At 43.3% G+C, this 18278-nt stretch overlaps 1 protein-coding gene across 2 annotated transcripts; it reads left to right on the top strand.

Moving 5' to 3' along the window:
* The first annotated feature begins 52 nt into the window (after nucleotides 1-52).
* TMEM43 (transmembrane protein 43) lies at nucleotides 53-17692 on the top strand. 2 transcript variants are annotated; one of them, XM_030206668.1, is made up of 12 exons: nucleotides 53-167; nucleotides 1972-2121; nucleotides 2752-2886; nucleotides 3990-4084; nucleotides 6902-6951; nucleotides 7049-7118; nucleotides 7403-7473; nucleotides 8774-8895; nucleotides 10482-10556; nucleotides 11410-11511; nucleotides 14596-14713; nucleotides 16022-17692. In XM_030206668.1, exons 2-12 carry the CDS (start codon nucleotides 2065-2067, stop codon nucleotides 16222-16224), a joined length of 1098 nt encoding a protein of 365 aa, XP_030062528.1. In that variant the 5' UTR covers nucleotides 53-167; nucleotides 1972-2064; the 3' UTR covers nucleotides 16225-17692. The 2 variants fall into 2 exon arrangements, with proteins under 2 accessions (XP_030062528.1, XP_030062527.1); XM_030206667.1 differs by lacking the exon at nucleotides 53-167 and adding an exon at nucleotides 260-429.
* The last annotated feature ends 586 nt before the right edge of the window (nucleotides 17693-18278 follow it).

The raw sequence follows: 18278 nt of genomic DNA, 5'->3' as shown, positions 1-18278 counted from the left end.
GCGGGATCCTGAGTCGGACCGTTTTTTTTTTACCTTTTGCCCTCTACCTCCTCTAACTTTTCCCGTCAAGGATTTAATCAAAGCGACCCACTGTAAAATGATTTCACACATCTGCTGTCCTTTAAAGAGCACCGCTTTGGCTGAATGATCCCTTTTCCGGGCCTGCAGTAAGTACATGTGCGCTTCAGGCGCATAAACTACACGTTCCGGGATGCACTGCGGTGTTGCTCTGCGCAGGCGCATTGCAGTGGCTCTTTGACAAGGGGAGAAGGGAGGTAACTTTGTTGCACTAGGAGGCTCCGCTGTTTCTCGGTGATTAGCGCTCGGTCTTTCCAGTGCTTGTTGCAAGACAGTGGGGGTTGTGTTTTGTTTTTTTTTTTTTTTTGGAGAATTTGGACTAGGCTGACGATCTGGAGGATGATGAGGAATGTAAGTGATCTACTTTAGTTCCTTCCTACTGGCCAGGTTCAAACTTGAGTTTTATAATTTTATCCGCTTCCCTTTTCTTCAGCGAACGTGTATGATCGGTACGAAACTGTACGCTCCAGTTTGCACTATAATCTTGTGCGGATATAGGGTAGTTTGCACGCATATCCCGTGCTTAGGGCTTCTTTTATCCAAAAACTTTAGCCACACCCCTCAGCTGTGCAGGAGTCTCTGGAAGTCTGCTGGAGTAACTCCTGCCTTTCGACTTCATTCAAATTCACTTCGAATCGAGCCAAAAATGTTGGCGTTCCCAGTAATGTATTGGAAATGTGAAGAACTCAGATTTATGCAGTGTTAATTGAACTGACTTCTACAGTTTAATGTTGCAAAGTTTATAGAATTTGTTTGCCTTTATTACAGGAATATTCACAATGGGCACGGTTGATGTACAGGGGACACTAATATTTTGTATACATTAACTGGCTTGGGTTTAAGATTTTATTTTAATGGGAGCTTTAATCCTCACGGATTGCTCAGGCTCCACAAGGTTTAATTTCCAGAACAGATGCCAACTCTGTGGGTGTGTGCAGCCAGTGCCTAAGCAAATCCAGTGCTGAACAAGGTCATTCATTGTGGGGTACATTCACTAAATGGTGGAGGGAGTACAGGCTGGCCAAAGGATGAACCATCGCAGGAGATGTTTAATCACACTTTATTCAAAGGTCTGTTCAGTCAAAGGACCCGATGCTGATCATGTTTCGGTAGTGAAAACTTTAGGGGTTGCAGTCAAACTGTAATATCAAAAATATAATCATGTTAAAACAGAAATACTAGTAGGTAAATGAAAACCATAATATTCAATGTGTGACAATAAACCATTTATTTGAATGTTTTTATATCTTTTTATACAATCTGCTATTAATATTTGCATATATAATTTCCTTTTCTTAGCTTTTCTTGTGAGTACAAATATCTCTGCACCAGTTACTACACATTTCTTATGCCCACAGAGGTATGTTTCAGTCTTAACGCTTTTATGTTCATGAGTTCTTTTGGAAGTATTTTTTTTTGGTCATTTACACTTTTCTGACATTTTATTAAACAGTTTTTTTAAAATTTCATTTTGTAATAATTGCCATCATTTGGTTTTATCTTTTATGTTTTTATGGTTTATTGTTGCACATTGTATATTTATAGTTATTTACCTACTAGTATTTCTGTTTTAACATGATTATATTTTTGATATTATAGTTTGACTGCGACCCCCGAGCAGGCAGTTTTCACCACCTGCTGTGGTGGTTTGTCCTTTGGCCAGCCTCTACTTCCTGTCATATACATTCACAATTCAATTATCTTAAAATGCCTTCTTAACCCTCCACTTTAAAAAAGATTGTTTCATAGTTCTTAGAATTTGGGTGGCGGTAGCTCCGTGGAAGATAGAGATTAAGTGTATTAGGATGTTTGTAACAAACTGAACACCTCTTGCAGCTTCAGAATGGAAACGACCGGTTAACAGTTCCTCCGGGATGTTCTTCTCCATTTTAGCTTCCTGAGTCGGGGAACGCAACAGAACATGTTAAGATCACAAGTGAACGGAAGCCGGGATTCTTGGAGCGTCTCAGTGAGACTTCGGGGGGAATGCTTATTGGGCTTGTAGCCTTCGCTCTGTCCTTCTACCTTCTCTTTACCAACGAGGTATGCACTGCTCTCATATTCAGCGTTTCTTTCAGAAGAGAAACTGGAAGATCTCCACCGATTCAGTGATCTGGCTGGTATTATCTAGTATTGCAAGCCTCTGACTTGGTGGGACTTGGCTCATGTTCCTTTATCTGCTCGGTGCACCCTTCAAGTTCTGTCAACAACACATCAGTGTTAGCGATGTGCATTTGTTAACGTGTCTTAAAAAATGTAATGTGTACAAAATAGATTTAACATGTTAAGCTGTTTTGTGCACTTGAAAACATTTAACACACTTTAATTTTTTTTTTAATTAAAATGAATGTGCGAAATGAACTTAAAAAATGTCTGAAAATCAGGAAAAAAGACCAAGCAAATTGAAACTTTTGCCCTATCACATCCCTAAGATGTCGTAGATGTTGTCTTGCAATAATGCAAATTGCTGCAGTCCTTGAAGCTGTCTAGAGAACTTCACTGGCTGAGTCTGTGTGACCTTGGATGCGTTGCTTTATCTCCTTAAGCCGGGGGTTAGGTTCATCGGTTGGAAGTATGAAGCTTGTAGAGCACATCTTGGTCCTTTTTTGGATGAAGTGTGCAATATTAATCTTAACTGGCTTTTGTTAAAGGATTGTACTTAACTATTTGTAGGGTAGAGCTGTCAGGACAGCTGCCTCTTTGGATGAGGGCCTTTCGATTGTGGTCTCCTTGAAGGACATCAATGGTGCATCTGCACAGAATGAGGGGAACTTGGTGCATTTGTCTGGCCCCCTGAAGACGTCAAAGGTAATTACGATTCTGGAAGTAGGGCCGTGCCGATGCGGTAAGCGGGGTAAGCGCCGCAGGAGGGCGCCATCTTCTGGGGGGCGCTGCCGCTGCGTGCTTATCTTGCCCCTCCCGCTCCCATGTAGGAACTGCCCGCCCTCTTCTCCCCCCCCAAGATCCCTTTCCTTTTTTTTTTTTTTAAATTTACCTTCCTCCGGCAGCGCAGCGTCAGTGAAGGAGGCAGTGCTCCCAGTCCCGACGTCTCTAGCCTTCCATTGGTTCGCAGAGAGGCATATTTTCAAAGCACTTTGGGAGGCTAAGTTCCATAGGTTTCTATGGAACTTTGGGAGGCTAAGTACTTTGAAAATAAGCCTCTCAGTGTCCCATCTTCTTCTGACATCATCCTTGACGTCAGAAGAAGGCGGAACACTGAGCGAACCAATGGAAGGCTAGAGACGTCGGGACTGGGAGCGCCGCCTCCTTCACTGACGCTGCGCTGCCGGAGGAAGGTAAATTTAAAAGGAAAAAAAAGGAAAGGGATCTTGGGAGGGAGAAGAGGGCGGGCAGTTCCTACATGGGAGCGGGAGGGCAGGGGAGAGAGGAGCATAGATGGGAGGGCAGGGTTCATGGAAGGGAGAGAGGGGAATTGCTTGATCGGGATGAATGGCAGGGGCAGGGGACAGATGGGCATGGATGGGTGGGAGGGTAGGGCTCAGGGAGAGAGGGGAATTGCTGCCTTGGAGCCAGGCAGGTGTGGGGGGGGGGGGCGGCGGCGGCGCCAACTGGTAGTCTGCAGGGGGGCGCCAGAGACCCTTGGCACGGCCCTGTCAGGAAGGAACATTGACATCCATGTTGAGCTCTGGGTCAAGTAACAAAACACAGTCATGTAATTATGATTTTTTTTTTTGATTCTCCACATGTCTCTTTCTGGGCCCTGCACATCTGCTTTTATCACATCTTTCAAGAGGGTATTTGCTTCTGGCTTTTTTGACTCTCAAGGTCATTTGTAGGTGCTGATGGCATAATTGGACAGAAGTCCTGTGTGGTTCTCCTGTTAATCTAATGATTCTTTCTGTGTTTCTGGTTCTCTTATAATCAGATTATTCTTTCTGTGTTTTATATAGCCATTGTACGATCCAAACTACGGGATTTCAGTTCAGGCAGCGAAGCTGAAACGCCATGTGGAAATGTACCAATGGGTAGAGTATGAGGACTCCAGGTAACTGATGGAAATTGATTTGCGGCTCAATGATTTACTGTTGTGCTGTGTTTTTGGTTTATGTTACTTGTTGTAACATGTTGTCTGTAGGAATTCTATATAAAGATGCGTTCCCCCCCCCCCCCCCCCCCAAAAATAAAATAGAAAGCTGGCATACTGGTCGAAGATAAGATTCTCAATCTTTTACTTCATGTCAAATACAGATATGCAATTTTATGCTTTGTAAGTGGAAAGTAATATAAATCTCGATTAACCTATAGTTCATTAGTCATCCAAGCAAAATTAGTACATGTTCTTGGTAACAAACACAATGCCAAGATCTGTTCCAGAGCCAATATTTAGGAGATGATTTGCCAATTCATAAAATATTTGTTTTCTTTTATTTTTTTAATAGCTTTTAAGAATAAGCATTCAAGCCACCAAGTCAAAATTACAGTTTGGAAGCAGTATTACCGTGAAGTGAATATTTTTGTGTTAATTAAATGCAGTGGAAAAAACCATAGGGGCCCCTCCCTTACCCACCTTACCTACCCTCATCTAAATGATCACCTCTTTATCTACTATATATTACAGCCATATCCTTTCTATGTTACTTTCAGGCTCATTTTCAAAGCACTTAGCCTCCCAAAGTTCCATAGAAACCTATGGAACTTAGCCTCCCAAAGTGCTTTGAAAATATGCCTCTTTGTAAACCTGATATTCTATGTAAGCCACGGACCTACATTATAGAACTCATTGCCGAGTGCACCGACGACGATTTCTTATAAAAATTTTAGACAAAAAAAATGAAAACTTGGCTTTTTCGTAAATATCTGTTAAGTGCATGATTATTTTATATGATGATTTTAGAGGTACTTTATTGATGTTTTGAGTTTTTTTATTTGAAATTATCATGTTTTGTTATGGTAATCTACCTTTAGCTGGAAGGTTAAAGCAGAATATAAATGCTCATGTTATATTAAATTGATACGGCGTACTTCCATATCGGCAATATACTGGGAACTCCAATATAAATTTGCTCTACGTCTGTACATTTCTTCTCGCAGAGCATTTCACATGGGTCTTTCCCCGTGGGGATCATGTTTAAAGTGTAAAGCTGCAGGCGTAACATTGGGCCATATGTTTTGGACATGTAGCAGTATTGTAACTTTTTGGAAAAATATAATTGTCCAAGTATCGCACGTGGCGGATAAGATGGCGTTATGATCCTGCCCTATTATTCGGACATTTGAAGCTGGGCTCACAGGGCCCCCCCCCCCCCGAGGATATACAGCATTTACGTCTAAAGTTGTTATGGTAGCTAAGCAGGTAATTCTGGCAGACTGGCTATCTTATAAGTATCCCGCAACTCTGCAGTGGCGGACTCGCATGATTTACCTTTTACATATGGAACGCATGAACATTAGACACTTTAATTCAGCCGATTCCAGCGGTGTTGGGCCCCCCTTCTTGAACACTATGACTTCAAAAGCCCGGAGTAATATTCTAAATTTCTAAAGCTTGGCAAAAAATTTTTTTTTTTTAAATATGTTATGAACGGGGAGGAAAGAGAAGTTGTAATTCAATAATGATACCTTGTTAGGTGTTGTTGTACAACTTGAACTGTTTAATAAAAAGATTGAAACATATTGAATTAAATTGTGAATACAGAAGAACACATTTGTCAGATTAGTACTATTTGTAACTTAGAGTCTCTTTTACCAAACCTCGCTAGCAATTGCCGCACAGCAATGCTGACGGCTTCGTCTGCATTGCCCCATGGGAATCACCAGCGCGGTTTGGTAAAAGAGGCCCTTAATTTTGAAATTCAATTGCACCATTGCTACTTCACAGCTCAAGAGATGGGCGATTGAAATTTGGCAAAGCTGGAACAGACATTACTGTTAGCTGGTTCCTTCAGGGCGGGTTGTACGCACGGTCACTTGTGACATTGTGGTCAGTATGAAACAATCAGATCCATTGCTTTTGATGTCCACTCCTGGCAATGTAGCGGAATTGCACAGCATCCAAAGGAAGCTTAAAAGGTGATTTTTAATTTGAAAAGAGAAACAGACGACGCAGAGACCATGGTTAGTGTTCAGAAAGCTTGGGTTCACCTACTTTTCTTCCCTGTGGAGCTACAGGTGAAAATGTAAAGCATTTGTTATACCATAAATAAAGGTGACATATTACCAAACGTTCAATAATAATATTAGTAACACCCTGACTGCTGAAGTGATTTAAATAGTCAGAGTTTTTTTTATCATAATAAAGTGAATGGTGTGAATCTTCATTTGCTTTTGGTACAAATGACTTGCTAAGGACTCTTTGGAACCAGCAGGGCAGTGCAGACAGTAGCCTGAGTTTTGCTAAGTGTTGGCATTCCTGCCAGTTTCCCTCCCTTCTACCTCTACATGGTCTGCAGGGTCACAGCACATCATTCTCTCCTGGTTAGGGCTTCATCTCTGGCCATCTTCAAATCTAGGCTAAAAACCCACCTCTTCGATGTTGCTTTTAACTCCTAAATCTAAACCTTCAACTGTCCCCTATCCCTGATATGTCCTGTCTGTCCTAACCCTTATCCCTTACTTGTCCTGTCTGTCTGTCATAATTAGATTGTAAGCTCTATTGAGCAGGGACTGTCTCTCCATGTTCAAGAGTGAAGCGCTGCGTACGTCCGGTAGCGCTATAGAAATGATAAGTAGTAGTAGTGTTCTCCTCTTAACCTTGATTCACTGTGTATAAACTTTGATACATGTTTCTGGTAACGCCACCTCTTTGTCTGGAAGGTTCTTAAGGTTTGATGCTCAGTGTATTCTGTCTGTCCTTTGATTGCAGAGACTATGAGGAGAACGGAGAAACAAAGAAGGAAACCAGATATTCATACAGTAAGTTATTTCTAGTAGAGCAGAGTGAGGTTCGGACTTGTGCTAACTGGGAATGTCCAGGTGTATTATTTTTAAACAATGCCTCCATTTTCCTCAGACACCGAGTGGAAATCGGAAGTTGTAAGCAGCAGACACTTTGATCGAGAGATTGCTCATCAAAACCCCAGGTAAATCTTGGATATCGGAAGAGAAACCCTCATAGCAGACTACTGTGTCTTTGGGGAACATATTTAGTATATCTAGACCTCTGTCCCCTATAGTGTCTATGATCTTCTGAAGGATGGTGGTTCTTTTCATCTTTGATCACGCAAAGTGATGTAGAAGAGACAGTGTTACAATAGTTGAGACTAAGATATATCTCCAAACAGAAAGGCCTGAAAACATGAAACATGCTAGAGATAAGCTGTTTTGTGAGCAGTGTGTAATGCCTCTGGTTTCTTGTGTTTCCAAGTGCCATGGCTGTAGAGTCTTTCACCGCTGTTGCTTCTGACGTGCAGATGGGCAGGTTTTCCCTTTCTAAAGGTAAGGCACTACTGCAAAACGAGGAAGCTCCTGAAAATACCATAACTGCATTTTGTTTGGTTGATTGTACCAGTCTTAAATTGAGTTGAGGCTGAGTCAAGGCTGGTGCATCAGTCCGGCTTCTGAGATTTATTCAATAGGGGGCTCCCTCTTGGTTGAGTTGTGCTCAGTATTTCTTAACTTTATGTACCAGTCTTATTTTCATCACTTCCATCGTTCAGAAGCAGCCACCCTCATAGCAGAAAACCATGATCATAACTCATGAGATGTGACAGCATGTCAGATGTTGTCACCCTGCCAGGACATTCAGGGAGGTGCAGATAACTGAAGATATAATACAGGTGCCAAAGAGAGAAGCTCTCAATAGGGGCATGAGGCTCGGATTTAGGCAAAGTTAACATAGTCAACTCGTAGGCCCGTCTGCCCCTACTTGCTTCAGGGTATGCGCATGTGCTGTTTCAAAAGAGCACCACTGATGTACCATGACCTTCCCCTGGTACCCTCCAGCTCCTCCTCTCTGTGGAATCTTCTGTCTGGTCTTGCTTATCCTTGCAGGAAGGACAGATGAGCTGGGCTGGAATTGTGTGTGTACTGGCAGTCTCTCTGGTTTCCTTTTTGGAGGTCTATTTATGAATTAGGGGTAACCTAAGTGTTAAATCTGTCCTAGAAGGAGATTCCCCGGTGTGTTGAGTAAAGGATGTGGCATCAGAGGAGCCCCTCCCACAGCACATGCTCATGGACTGTAGAGATAAACAGAGGGGAGCACACATTTAATTTACATTAGATTATTTTGTAAATCAATCATTTACGCTTTTGAGAGAAAGGATGGTGGATGTATGGAGCAGCCTCCCAGAATAGGTGGTGAGGGCAAAACTGAGATTGGACTTAAGAGAGCTGGAAGCAGCCACCAGACTTCCTTGGCAGTGGGGACGTAAGAGGGAATGTGGAGATCAGGAATGGTTGCAGGAAGGACAGATGAGCTGGGCTGGAATCGTGTGTGTGCTGGCAGTCTCTCTCTGGTTTCCTTTTGGAGGTCTTTTTATGAATTAGAGGTAACCTAAGTGAACTGGAACCAGATGTAACTCTGAAATCTCTTGTTCAGTGCATTAGGTTAAGGTTTATATCACTCTTGATCAGCTGTTCTTCCTGGCAGTGGGACGGAAGCCCTGCTAAACCTAATAGCTTCATAGATTTGTAGAACTTCAGGGAAAAATCTGTTTCTGGGAATTATAGCGGGGAAGAGTGCATGAATATTCTGCTCATCCAGTATCACTCTGACACTCTCTCTTTATTTGTTTAGGTCTTGTTGAAAAAATTGACAATTTTAAGCGGGTGAGCTTGTCTCAAGTGCAGGGTCCTCATTCAGATGTAACCAGCTATGAAGATTATTTCTACCACAGCCTGGACCCCAAAAGACCTGAAGTAAGACCCTTAGCCTTGAAACTCCAGCTCCCAGCAGCAATGGCAAAAGCTAAGGACCCTGTGCCGATACTTTAGTTCTGGCACCACCTATTCAAGGGGCAGAAAACTCTCCGACACTAAAGGGCAGTTCTGTAACCTTGTGCGAGCAAAATTACAGAACTGAGTGCATGAATGTACACGCAAATCCCGCCCAATTCTATAAAGGTTGCCAAAAATTACATGCACAAATTTAGGTGTGGCCCCGAGTTGCATGCACAGTTTAATAGAATAATGAGCAAATTAGTGCCAATTAACTGGCTTTTTAACAAGCAATTATTGGCACTAATTAGATTTAATTGGGGATTACGTGCCTAAAACTTACGCGCAGCCTGTGGAAATGGGAAGGTCACGAGCGCATCGGGGACGTGGTTTTGAGTTACGCATGGAGGAGTGGCCTAGCGGAACATCCAGAGGTGGCTGGTTCAAATCCCACTGCTGCTCCTTGTGATCTTGGGCAAATCACTTAACCCTCCCATTGCCTCAGGTACAAACTTAGAATGTGAGCCCTCCTGGGATACAGAAATATCCAGAGTACCTGAATGTAACTCACCTTGAGCTACTACTGAAAAAAGGTGTGAGCAAAATCTAAATAAATAAAATAATAATATTTGAAATTCTACATGGAATGTTGCTAGTGGAGGAGTGGCCTAGTGGTTAAAGCACTGGTCTTGATATCCAGAGGTGGCTGGTTCAAATCCCACTGCTGCTCCTTGTGTTCTTGGGCAAATCACTTAACCCTCCATTGCCTCAGGTACAAACTTAGATTGTGAGCCCTCCTGGGACAGAGAAATATCCATTGTATCTGAATGTAACTCACCTTGAGCTACTATTGAAAAGGTGTGAGCAAAATCCAAATGAATAAAATTATAGAATAGTGATGCTCGTGTGTAAATTGGTGCAAATAGCACCTGAATTTACACGTGACTTGTCTGCTTAAGTGTTTATTCTATAAACCGCACTGAACTTTAGGCACGGTGTATAGAATACCACTTAAGTGTTGTTTTTTTGACAAAACAAACAAAAAGGAGGAAAAAACCTCACAGAACCATGACACGTAAAAAAGAAAAAACAGTGAGGAAAATCCAAGGAGGATAACAAAGAAGTCTTTATTGACACGGCCGTGTCGGGTCGATTTTTAGTATCTTTTTTTTGGCGCCATATATAGAACGTAGCCCGAAGTGCTATTCTGCAAGGCAGGGGTGTTCATTGTCGGTCCTCAAGGGTCGCAACCCAGTCCGGTTTTCAGGATTTCTCCAATGAATATGCACAGCCTCCATTGTATGCAGATAGATCTCATAGAAACATGATGGCAGATCAGGGCCGAATGACTCATCCAGTCTGTCCACCCTTGGTAACCACCAACTCCTCCTTTCCCTAAGAGATCCCACATGCCTGACCCACGCTTTCTTAAATTCTGACAGCCTTCATCTCCACGACCTCCACCGGGAGGCCATTCCACACATCCACCACCCTTTCCATGAACGAGTATTTTCTTAGATTCCTCATTTGTTACACAGTAACTTACGATGCATTTTTTTCCTCTGCAGGTGGGCGATCTGCGGGTTTCCTTCTTCTATGCGGGTCTTAGTGGAGATGCATCGCCCCTGGGCTCTCCAGATGTGGTAACACTGGCTTTCTTAGATGTTTTCTTTTGGCATTGATCAGGCATAGCAAGCAGGAAAAACCTCCACTTAGAGAGTACAACCAAATAAAAGTAGAGGCTGGCCAACGGACATTCCAACCCAGGAGATGGTGCTTAAAGGACGCTTTATTTGCTGCTTGGATAAAAGCCCCAACACGGTCCATGTTTCAGCACAATCAAACGCCTGCCCGAGGGGTCACATTAATGTTCAAGGAGGTCCTGAACAAATAAAACTGCCCAAACGATCAGGGGAAAATCTAAACACACAGCGTTACCCAAAGGAGTATATCGGCACTGGTGCACCCTTTACAGCACGCTTAGGTTCACCAAGTGATACGCCTAAGTTCTAGCATTCTGTAAGCTACCCACCCATGCCTCCCTCCCCCTTGCAGTTAGGTGCTAACCTGTAGAACTGGGCCTAGTACACATAGGCAAATGACGCCTCTGACATGCGTAAGGGGCACTTTCCTCTAGGCATATGTGTTAAGGCCCAAGCCATGGGGGAAAAACACCGAAATGATCAATTCCCTGTGTATACTTTACATAGTAATCGTCCCTGGAATACCCCTCTTCCCCCTAGAGGATGAGGCAGGTTTCAGAAGCCTGTCTTTTTTACACAGGAGCCGTGGATTTACCTGTATGAAACCCTTGAAAAGTGCCTTCTTAAAGCGTGAACAGGAGCTGTGCAGACTGAGTGAGAAGCTTCAGTATCTGCACAGTCCATGCTTGTTAAGGTTCAAGGTTTTTGTAAGTAGGGGAAACAGCAGATGCTGCTCAGCTCAGTGCAGTGATGAGAGATTCTCAAACCTTCTCTCTCTCTCTTTCTCTGCAAGGTTAGTGTGATTGCTCGTCTGAGAAATGATCAGCTGGTCTCCTACCAGACCAACTCTGGGGATGCTCTGGAGCTCCTGTATTTTGGGGCCTTCTCTGCTAAGGTAAGCAGGCCCACAAGCTGCCATGATACTCAGAACTCACTTTAAAGAAAAGTTTTATGCATGCATTTCTGTCAAAGATGAGCCTTAGAAATTGCACCAGTCCCTTCTTCAGGTCACACTTGGCCTGTGAGGTCTTGAAAGCTCACGTTCAGCCATGTCTCTGGCAGACCTCTGTGTTACCCCAATTAAAGGAGGCTGGACCTGCAGAGTACAGTGACCAGAACTTTGGATCTCACAGAGAAGGTCAGGCAGGTGCAGAGCTGTCACGTCACCCAGTCCCAGGCAGGAGAGTTTTAGGTCAGCCCTAAATTTCTGACAACTCCACCCTGTTAGTTTATGGGACCTGCAGCACTTTGGTGGTTGCAATCCCATAATGCATCAGGGTGGGGTTTTCAGAATATCTCCTTCTTGAGACTGGGCGTTGTGGCAGCACCAGAAGGGAGTTTTAATTCAGCTCCAGCTTCTTCAGTCCAGTAGCTATCAGAGGAGCCCAGTTCTTGTGGCAGTAAATAAGAAACGGACAAACCAGGGTTCAAATCCCACCAACACTTCTCATTACCCCAGGGCAAGTCATTTCCCCCTGCATTGCCTCTGGGGGAAACTTAGGGTTAGGTTTTCTAACTTGCATTATCGCTGTTTAATGTACATTGTTTAACATGGGCGCCACTAACATTTACTAATAACATAATTTGTTAAAGTGCAATGATGTTTCTTTAATGTATTAAACTTTGCTTAGTAAACGATGAAGGCAATGGCAAACCATTCAGCTGATAGTCTGCCAAGAAACCATCACACAAGTGGAGGCCCCCATAAGTCCTTCACAATTTGGTACTTATTATTATTATTTATTGCATTTGTACCCCACATTATCCCACCTTTTTGCAGGCTCAATGTGGCTTGCAGAGTGTTGTTATGAAGTAGTCATTACAAGATCAAACATATAAACGGCGAGTGACCGTACTCACTGCAAATGCGCAGTAGAGACTTCCCTCTCTGTCCCGCCCCCGCGTCAATACGTGATGACGGGGGGGGGGGGGGGGGGGGCGGGACAGAGAGGGAAACTGCGCCGCCGACGTTGCTACCGCTCCCCCCCCCACTCAGAGTCGCCGCCGCCACCCCTCCACCCGGCCCGGGCCCTCTCTTCCCTTCTGAACTTACAGATCCATTCGCTGAACGCAGCAACGCACATCAGCTGAGCTGCAGTGAGCCCTTCCTTCTTTGCCTGTGGCCCCGCCCTCCTGTGACGTAACGTCAGCGAGGGCGGGACACACACAGGCAGAGAAGGAAGGGGCAGCTCAGCTGATGTGCGTTGCTGCGTTCGGCGAATGGATCTGTAAGTTCAGAAGTGAAGAGAGGGCCCGGACCAGGTGGAGGGGTGGCGGCGACGACTTCGAGGGGGGGGGGAGCGGTGGCGACTTCGCGGGGGGGGAGGGGAGCGGTGGTGACCGCGGGGGGAGGAAAACCTCTATACCAGCCCGTTTTTACGGGCTCAACGGCTAGTCTTAAATATAATCGATAATAGGCTAAAGGTGAATGGGGATAAGGATGGAAAGGTGTTAGGTAAGGTAGTGTGAGAGGTGTTTTTTGATGCACATGAGTGGTTTAAGGAATGATTAGTTTCATTGAGGATTACTTTTGTAGGCTTTGTTGAAGAGATGTGTCTTCAAAGATTTGTGAAAGTTGGTTAGATTATCCATGGTTTCAGGGCCATGGGTAATGCGTTCCATATCTGTGTGCTTTTATATGCAAAAGTGTGTATGGGGGGCTCTCTTTACCCTTTTACAGGGAGGTATGTCAACTTGAGCTACCAGGGGAAAGATGTGTATGAAATGTTTTAACACACAAACAAAAAGCTTTGACAAGCTAGTCCTGGATTACTCCCTGCTCATCCTGGTTTTCAGGATGTCCACAATGAATATTGTAACCTCACAATGGAAAGCCATGCGAAGAACGTAACAAAGAAAATGTTCCACTCAATGTGGAAACTCAAAAGAATAAGACCTTTCTTCCCAAGGGACATATTCCGCAGTCTGGTACAATATCTGGTGCTAAGTCACCTAGACTACTGCAATGCAATTTACGCTGGCTGTAAAGAACAAATTAAAACACTGCAGCCAGACTCATATTTGGAAAAACAAAATTCGAAAGTGCCACACCCTTAAGAGAAAAATTGCATTGGCTTCCACTTAGGGAACATATCACGTTCAAGGTTTGCACCCTGATTCATAAAGTTATTTATAGAGATGCTCCAGTCTACATGTTAGATCTTATTGACGTACCACCCAGGAACACTAAAAGATCTTTGCGCACATGCCTAAATCTTCACTTCCCTAGCTGCAAAGGACTAAAATATAAATTGATACATGCATCCAGTTTTTCCTACATAGGAACGCAGCTTTGGAATGCATTACCACTTGATGTGAAAATAATAAGCGACCTAATCAACTTTCAGAAATCACTGAAGACTTATCTCTGCAATAGAACATACCACAATGACCCATCACATGAACTTTAGTGCATTACAACTTTGTCATTTTATTATTGATCTCGTTATAACTAATGCTTTATCTCATTTGTTACATATATTCTTCTGTAATTATTAATTGTATCTTTACTCTGCTATGGCAATAACCAGGGTGGAATATTGTAAGCCACATTGAGCCTGCAAATAGGTGGGAAAATGTGGGATACAAATGCAATAAATAAATAAATAAATATGCATTAAATACATTTGCATAGAATATAGGCAGTCCAATTTCATTCGTATTCCCTGAACATCTTAAACATCCCACTGAGTAGGCGGTTCTCCAGGACTGGTTTGAGAAGCCTGAGAAAGAAGGGTAGCCCAGAGAAGCAAGTGACAGATCTCGGGGCACATTTTGGAAGTGGACCAGAACAGAGCTTCCCCCCTTTGTTTCACAGCTGCATTGCCCAGCACTCGGCCCTTTATATGAATTATTATATTGCTGATTTCAAATTGGGTTTTTAAAAAAACTTTGTGAAAGTAGTTGTGTGGGGACGGCAGTACTTATCCTAGGAGAGGAGCCGTGTTGTAACCAGTGATCCCTGTGCCCTGCATTTCAGGAACTGTTTCAGAAGGAACACCAGAGTAACAGCATGAAGACCTGGGCTCTCCGAGCTGGAGGCTGGCTAATGATGTTCGTTGGCATCAGTCTGATGATCAGAATCTTTTACACGCTAGGTAAGTTCCTTACCAGCCAAGTAGACATTGCAAATGCATTTGTCTGAAAATATTGTATTCCATTACCAGTAGACGTAGAGACATTCATGTTCCAAAATGATCCATGGCTGCAGTTTCTGAGTGCCGTGCTGGTACCATTTAATCATGAGCTGGTACTGCAAGACCAGTTGTCTTAGGTAGCAGTGGTTTGACCACTCCGGTAGTTGTTGATGGGATCATGAAGTCTTTACCTCACCCTATGTGTCCACCTTGTACTTCAGTCACTGATCAAAAGATGTTTCTTTAACTGTTATAGAATGAAATCAAGAAATGTTTCTAGAGAGGTCTTGGCACAATGCAGCCAAAGGCCTTGTGTTTGGTTTTATTTGCCAGGTCAGCTTCGCTTAACTACTGCAATCCAGCAATTTAAGAAACTATTAAAAACACAGTTTTTTGTTCAAACCTTTTTTGAGTTTTGGAAATGACGACAGCAGCATTTTTTTTGTTATATTTTTGTTAATTGAAGAAGGTTGTTGTTTATTGGTATATATGTTTTTATGGAAACCACCTAGTTTAGAAATATTTAAAATAAATAAATACAATTTTTTGCTACAAAAGGTTGAAACATCACTACAAAGTCTACACAACATCAAGAACTATTGACCTGGAACCAACAACCTCCTCCCCCTCCCCCCCCCCCAATAAAGCAACCCCCATGCTATGTATGTATTGGTGTTTAATATAAGATGTACATGTTCTATTCTGTGCAATGTCAACAGATAAAAGTCCAGCATATTACTTATGAGCTAGATGAACAATATAGAAAATTAATTTCTGAGGTGCCTAACAATGTCTCCTGTAAGGTGTGTGGGAGACCATCAGCACAATCCTCCCACCCCTTGCTCCAGTTGTCTTGTGGCTTAAGCTCCTGCAGATTACGAGGTGCCACGTGGTCTTAATTTAGAGGCTGTGTGCTGGGAAAGAGGAAGGTGGTGTGGTGGTGATCTTCTTATTACTTTAGACCGGGGGTGGGTACCCACAGCCCTTAAGGGTCCACACGCCAGTCAGGTTTTCAAGATTTCCACAGTTACTATGCATGAGATTGATTTGCATTGTTTGCATATCGATTTCATACATATTCATTGTGGAAATCTTGAAAATTCAACTGGGTTGTGGCCCTCAAAGACCGTGGTTGCCCACTCTTGCCTTAAAGGGAACATCTACTGCTTGAATTGCCCGATGGCTTCCAAAGTTAAAACAATGTTGAAATTAATCTTAAATTCACCCAAACACTTTCTCCAAAAGCTTTTTTTTTTCTCTCTTTTTCAGTGGACTGGTTTCCTATTGTTCGTGACCTGGTCAACCTCGGGTTAAAACTATTTGCCCTGTGTGTGGCCACCTCCCTGTCTCTTCTCACCATATCAATCGGCTGGTTCTTCTACCGTCCCCTCTGGGCCCTGCTGCTTCTGGCCCTTGCTGTGGTTCCAATTATTCTTGCCAAGTCCCGGGTGCCAGCAAAGAAGCAGCAGTGAGAACTGATTTTTATTAGAGGAGTCAGGTTTACCTCCAAGGACATCTGGCTCCAGAAATTCTGCCGTAAGTGCCATGTCCCATCAGGAAACTTGGACTCACAGAATTATATATATTTTTGGAATGAAACCTATATCATTTTATAATCTGTCCACTCTGCGTTTTGTCTGCTGCAGCCAGAACCCCTTGACTGTACCATAAAAATAACAAAGATTATGCTGAGTCAGCTGGGACCCAAATCAGCCTCAATTTCAACTCTTTTGTACTTGTGTATAACAGAATGTTACTGAAATCATAAGATTTAGCAGCAGGAATACACACGGGGCCCTTCAGCACGTCAATCTTCCCATCGGCGTGCAGGGCGAAAGGTCAGTGGTGTGAACGCACAGTGTCTCTTTTATTTCAGACACATTGGGAGGGGGGGGGGGGGCCTTCATGCTTCTCAAAGGCACAAGATTGGGGGAGGGTAAGAATAAGACCCCCTGGCTTAATTTTGTTTCCTTTGGTACATACGCTGTGTGAGGCCTAACCTGCTTTTTTAGAATGTGATGCGGCACATTTGCTTTTCTCATTATGTTATTTCCAGCCTCTGAGTGTGTGACAAACACTCCTCCTTCACATTTTGTCCTAGTTGCTTCTTTACCTCTCTTTTTATTTTCCTTAGATGCTGGGCTTTGTATATGTTTAAATAAGAGGCACTGGATTAGTTTGAAAGAAGTTGAGCAGACCATTTCAAAAAGACCAGGATGCCCTTCACATCTCCTGGGGCTGTATTCTGCCTTTTTTAAATATAAGGTAGAATTCAAGGGTCACAGACAGACAGGCCAGGTTTCCTGCTAACAGGACTGTCCATGTATAGACACGTTTCATTCTGGACACTGAAAGCCAGATCTTTGTGTCCAGGGACTGGAAGGAATGAGCCCAATCATAGTTCACCTACTGTTCAAGTAGTTTGTTTAAAGTGTGAAGGTCCTGAGTGAAAGAAGCTGTGTACGGGATAGGCCCAGTGATAGCAGCAATTGGAAAAAAAGGGATCTGGGGACAAATAGAAGTATTAATCATTTATTTCATTGCCCACCTTCTTGCACTCCATATACAGAGCAATTGTAGACTGTGTCTGCGCGATAGTGTTGATGCTGAAAGATAACAGAGTATAAAACACTTCAGTGGTAACACGGACACGGCACGTGACTGCTGCTAAAGGTCAGAAATGCAAGACAGTCACTAAAGTGGGTTAATATAAGATCAGGGTCTCTCTCATTATATTACCTTGGATGGTACCTTTTGTAAACATGAAATGGATCACAATGGGACCAAAAGTGAGAGATCAGGTACGTGGACTGATAGAAACAGAAATTTTACATGCTGATATGGCCTCTATACACAAATGACTCAGATTTACTACAGTTAGAAGATATGAAGAACTGTCGGCCCATCATGGTTGAATCTCATTGGCCATAAATTTCTGGTGCTTATATATGAGGTGAGCTGCCGCAAGTGTCTGGAATTGGATGGATGGATTTAATAACGCATGATCAGGCTACTAATTGAAATTCCAGCTCTTCAGTAGTCAGATGGCTAAGGGGCCCTTTTACTAAGGTGTGCTGAAAAATGGCTGGTGGTAGTGTAGGCGCAGGTTTTCGGCATGCGCCAATCCATTTTTCATTGTGCCTGTAAAAAAAAAAAAAAGGCTTTAAAAAATTTTTCCCCAAAAATTAGTGCGCATCCAATTTGGGTCCGAGACCTTACCGCCAGCCAATGACCTAGCGGTAAAGTCTCACACGGTAACCAGGTGATAATGACCTACACGCATCAGATGCCACTTGGCGCACGTCTGAACATAAAATTTATCGGATGTGCGCCAAAAATGAAATTAGCGCAAAAGCCACGCAGTACCTCCATTTTGGCGTGCGTTGGGTGCGTGTAGACGCTTAGGTGGCTTAGTAGAAGGGTCCCTAAGTCTCTCCTGTTAGCCCCTCAGGTTGCTTTCTTCAGCTATTCATCAGTGTTGTAAAAAGAACTGTTTTCAGGTCTGTCTGTACCATTCAATTCAGTA

The sequence above is a fragment of the Microcaecilia unicolor genome, chromosome 6 (genome assembly GCF_901765095.1).
Source record: "Microcaecilia unicolor chromosome 6, aMicUni1.1, whole genome shotgun sequence".
Classification (NCBI taxonomy): Eukaryota; Metazoa; Chordata; class Amphibia; order Gymnophiona; family Siphonopidae; genus Microcaecilia; species Microcaecilia unicolor.
The sequence above is the reverse complement of the archived record's forward strand: the minus strand, read 5'-3'. Positions and strand labels throughout refer to the sequence as shown.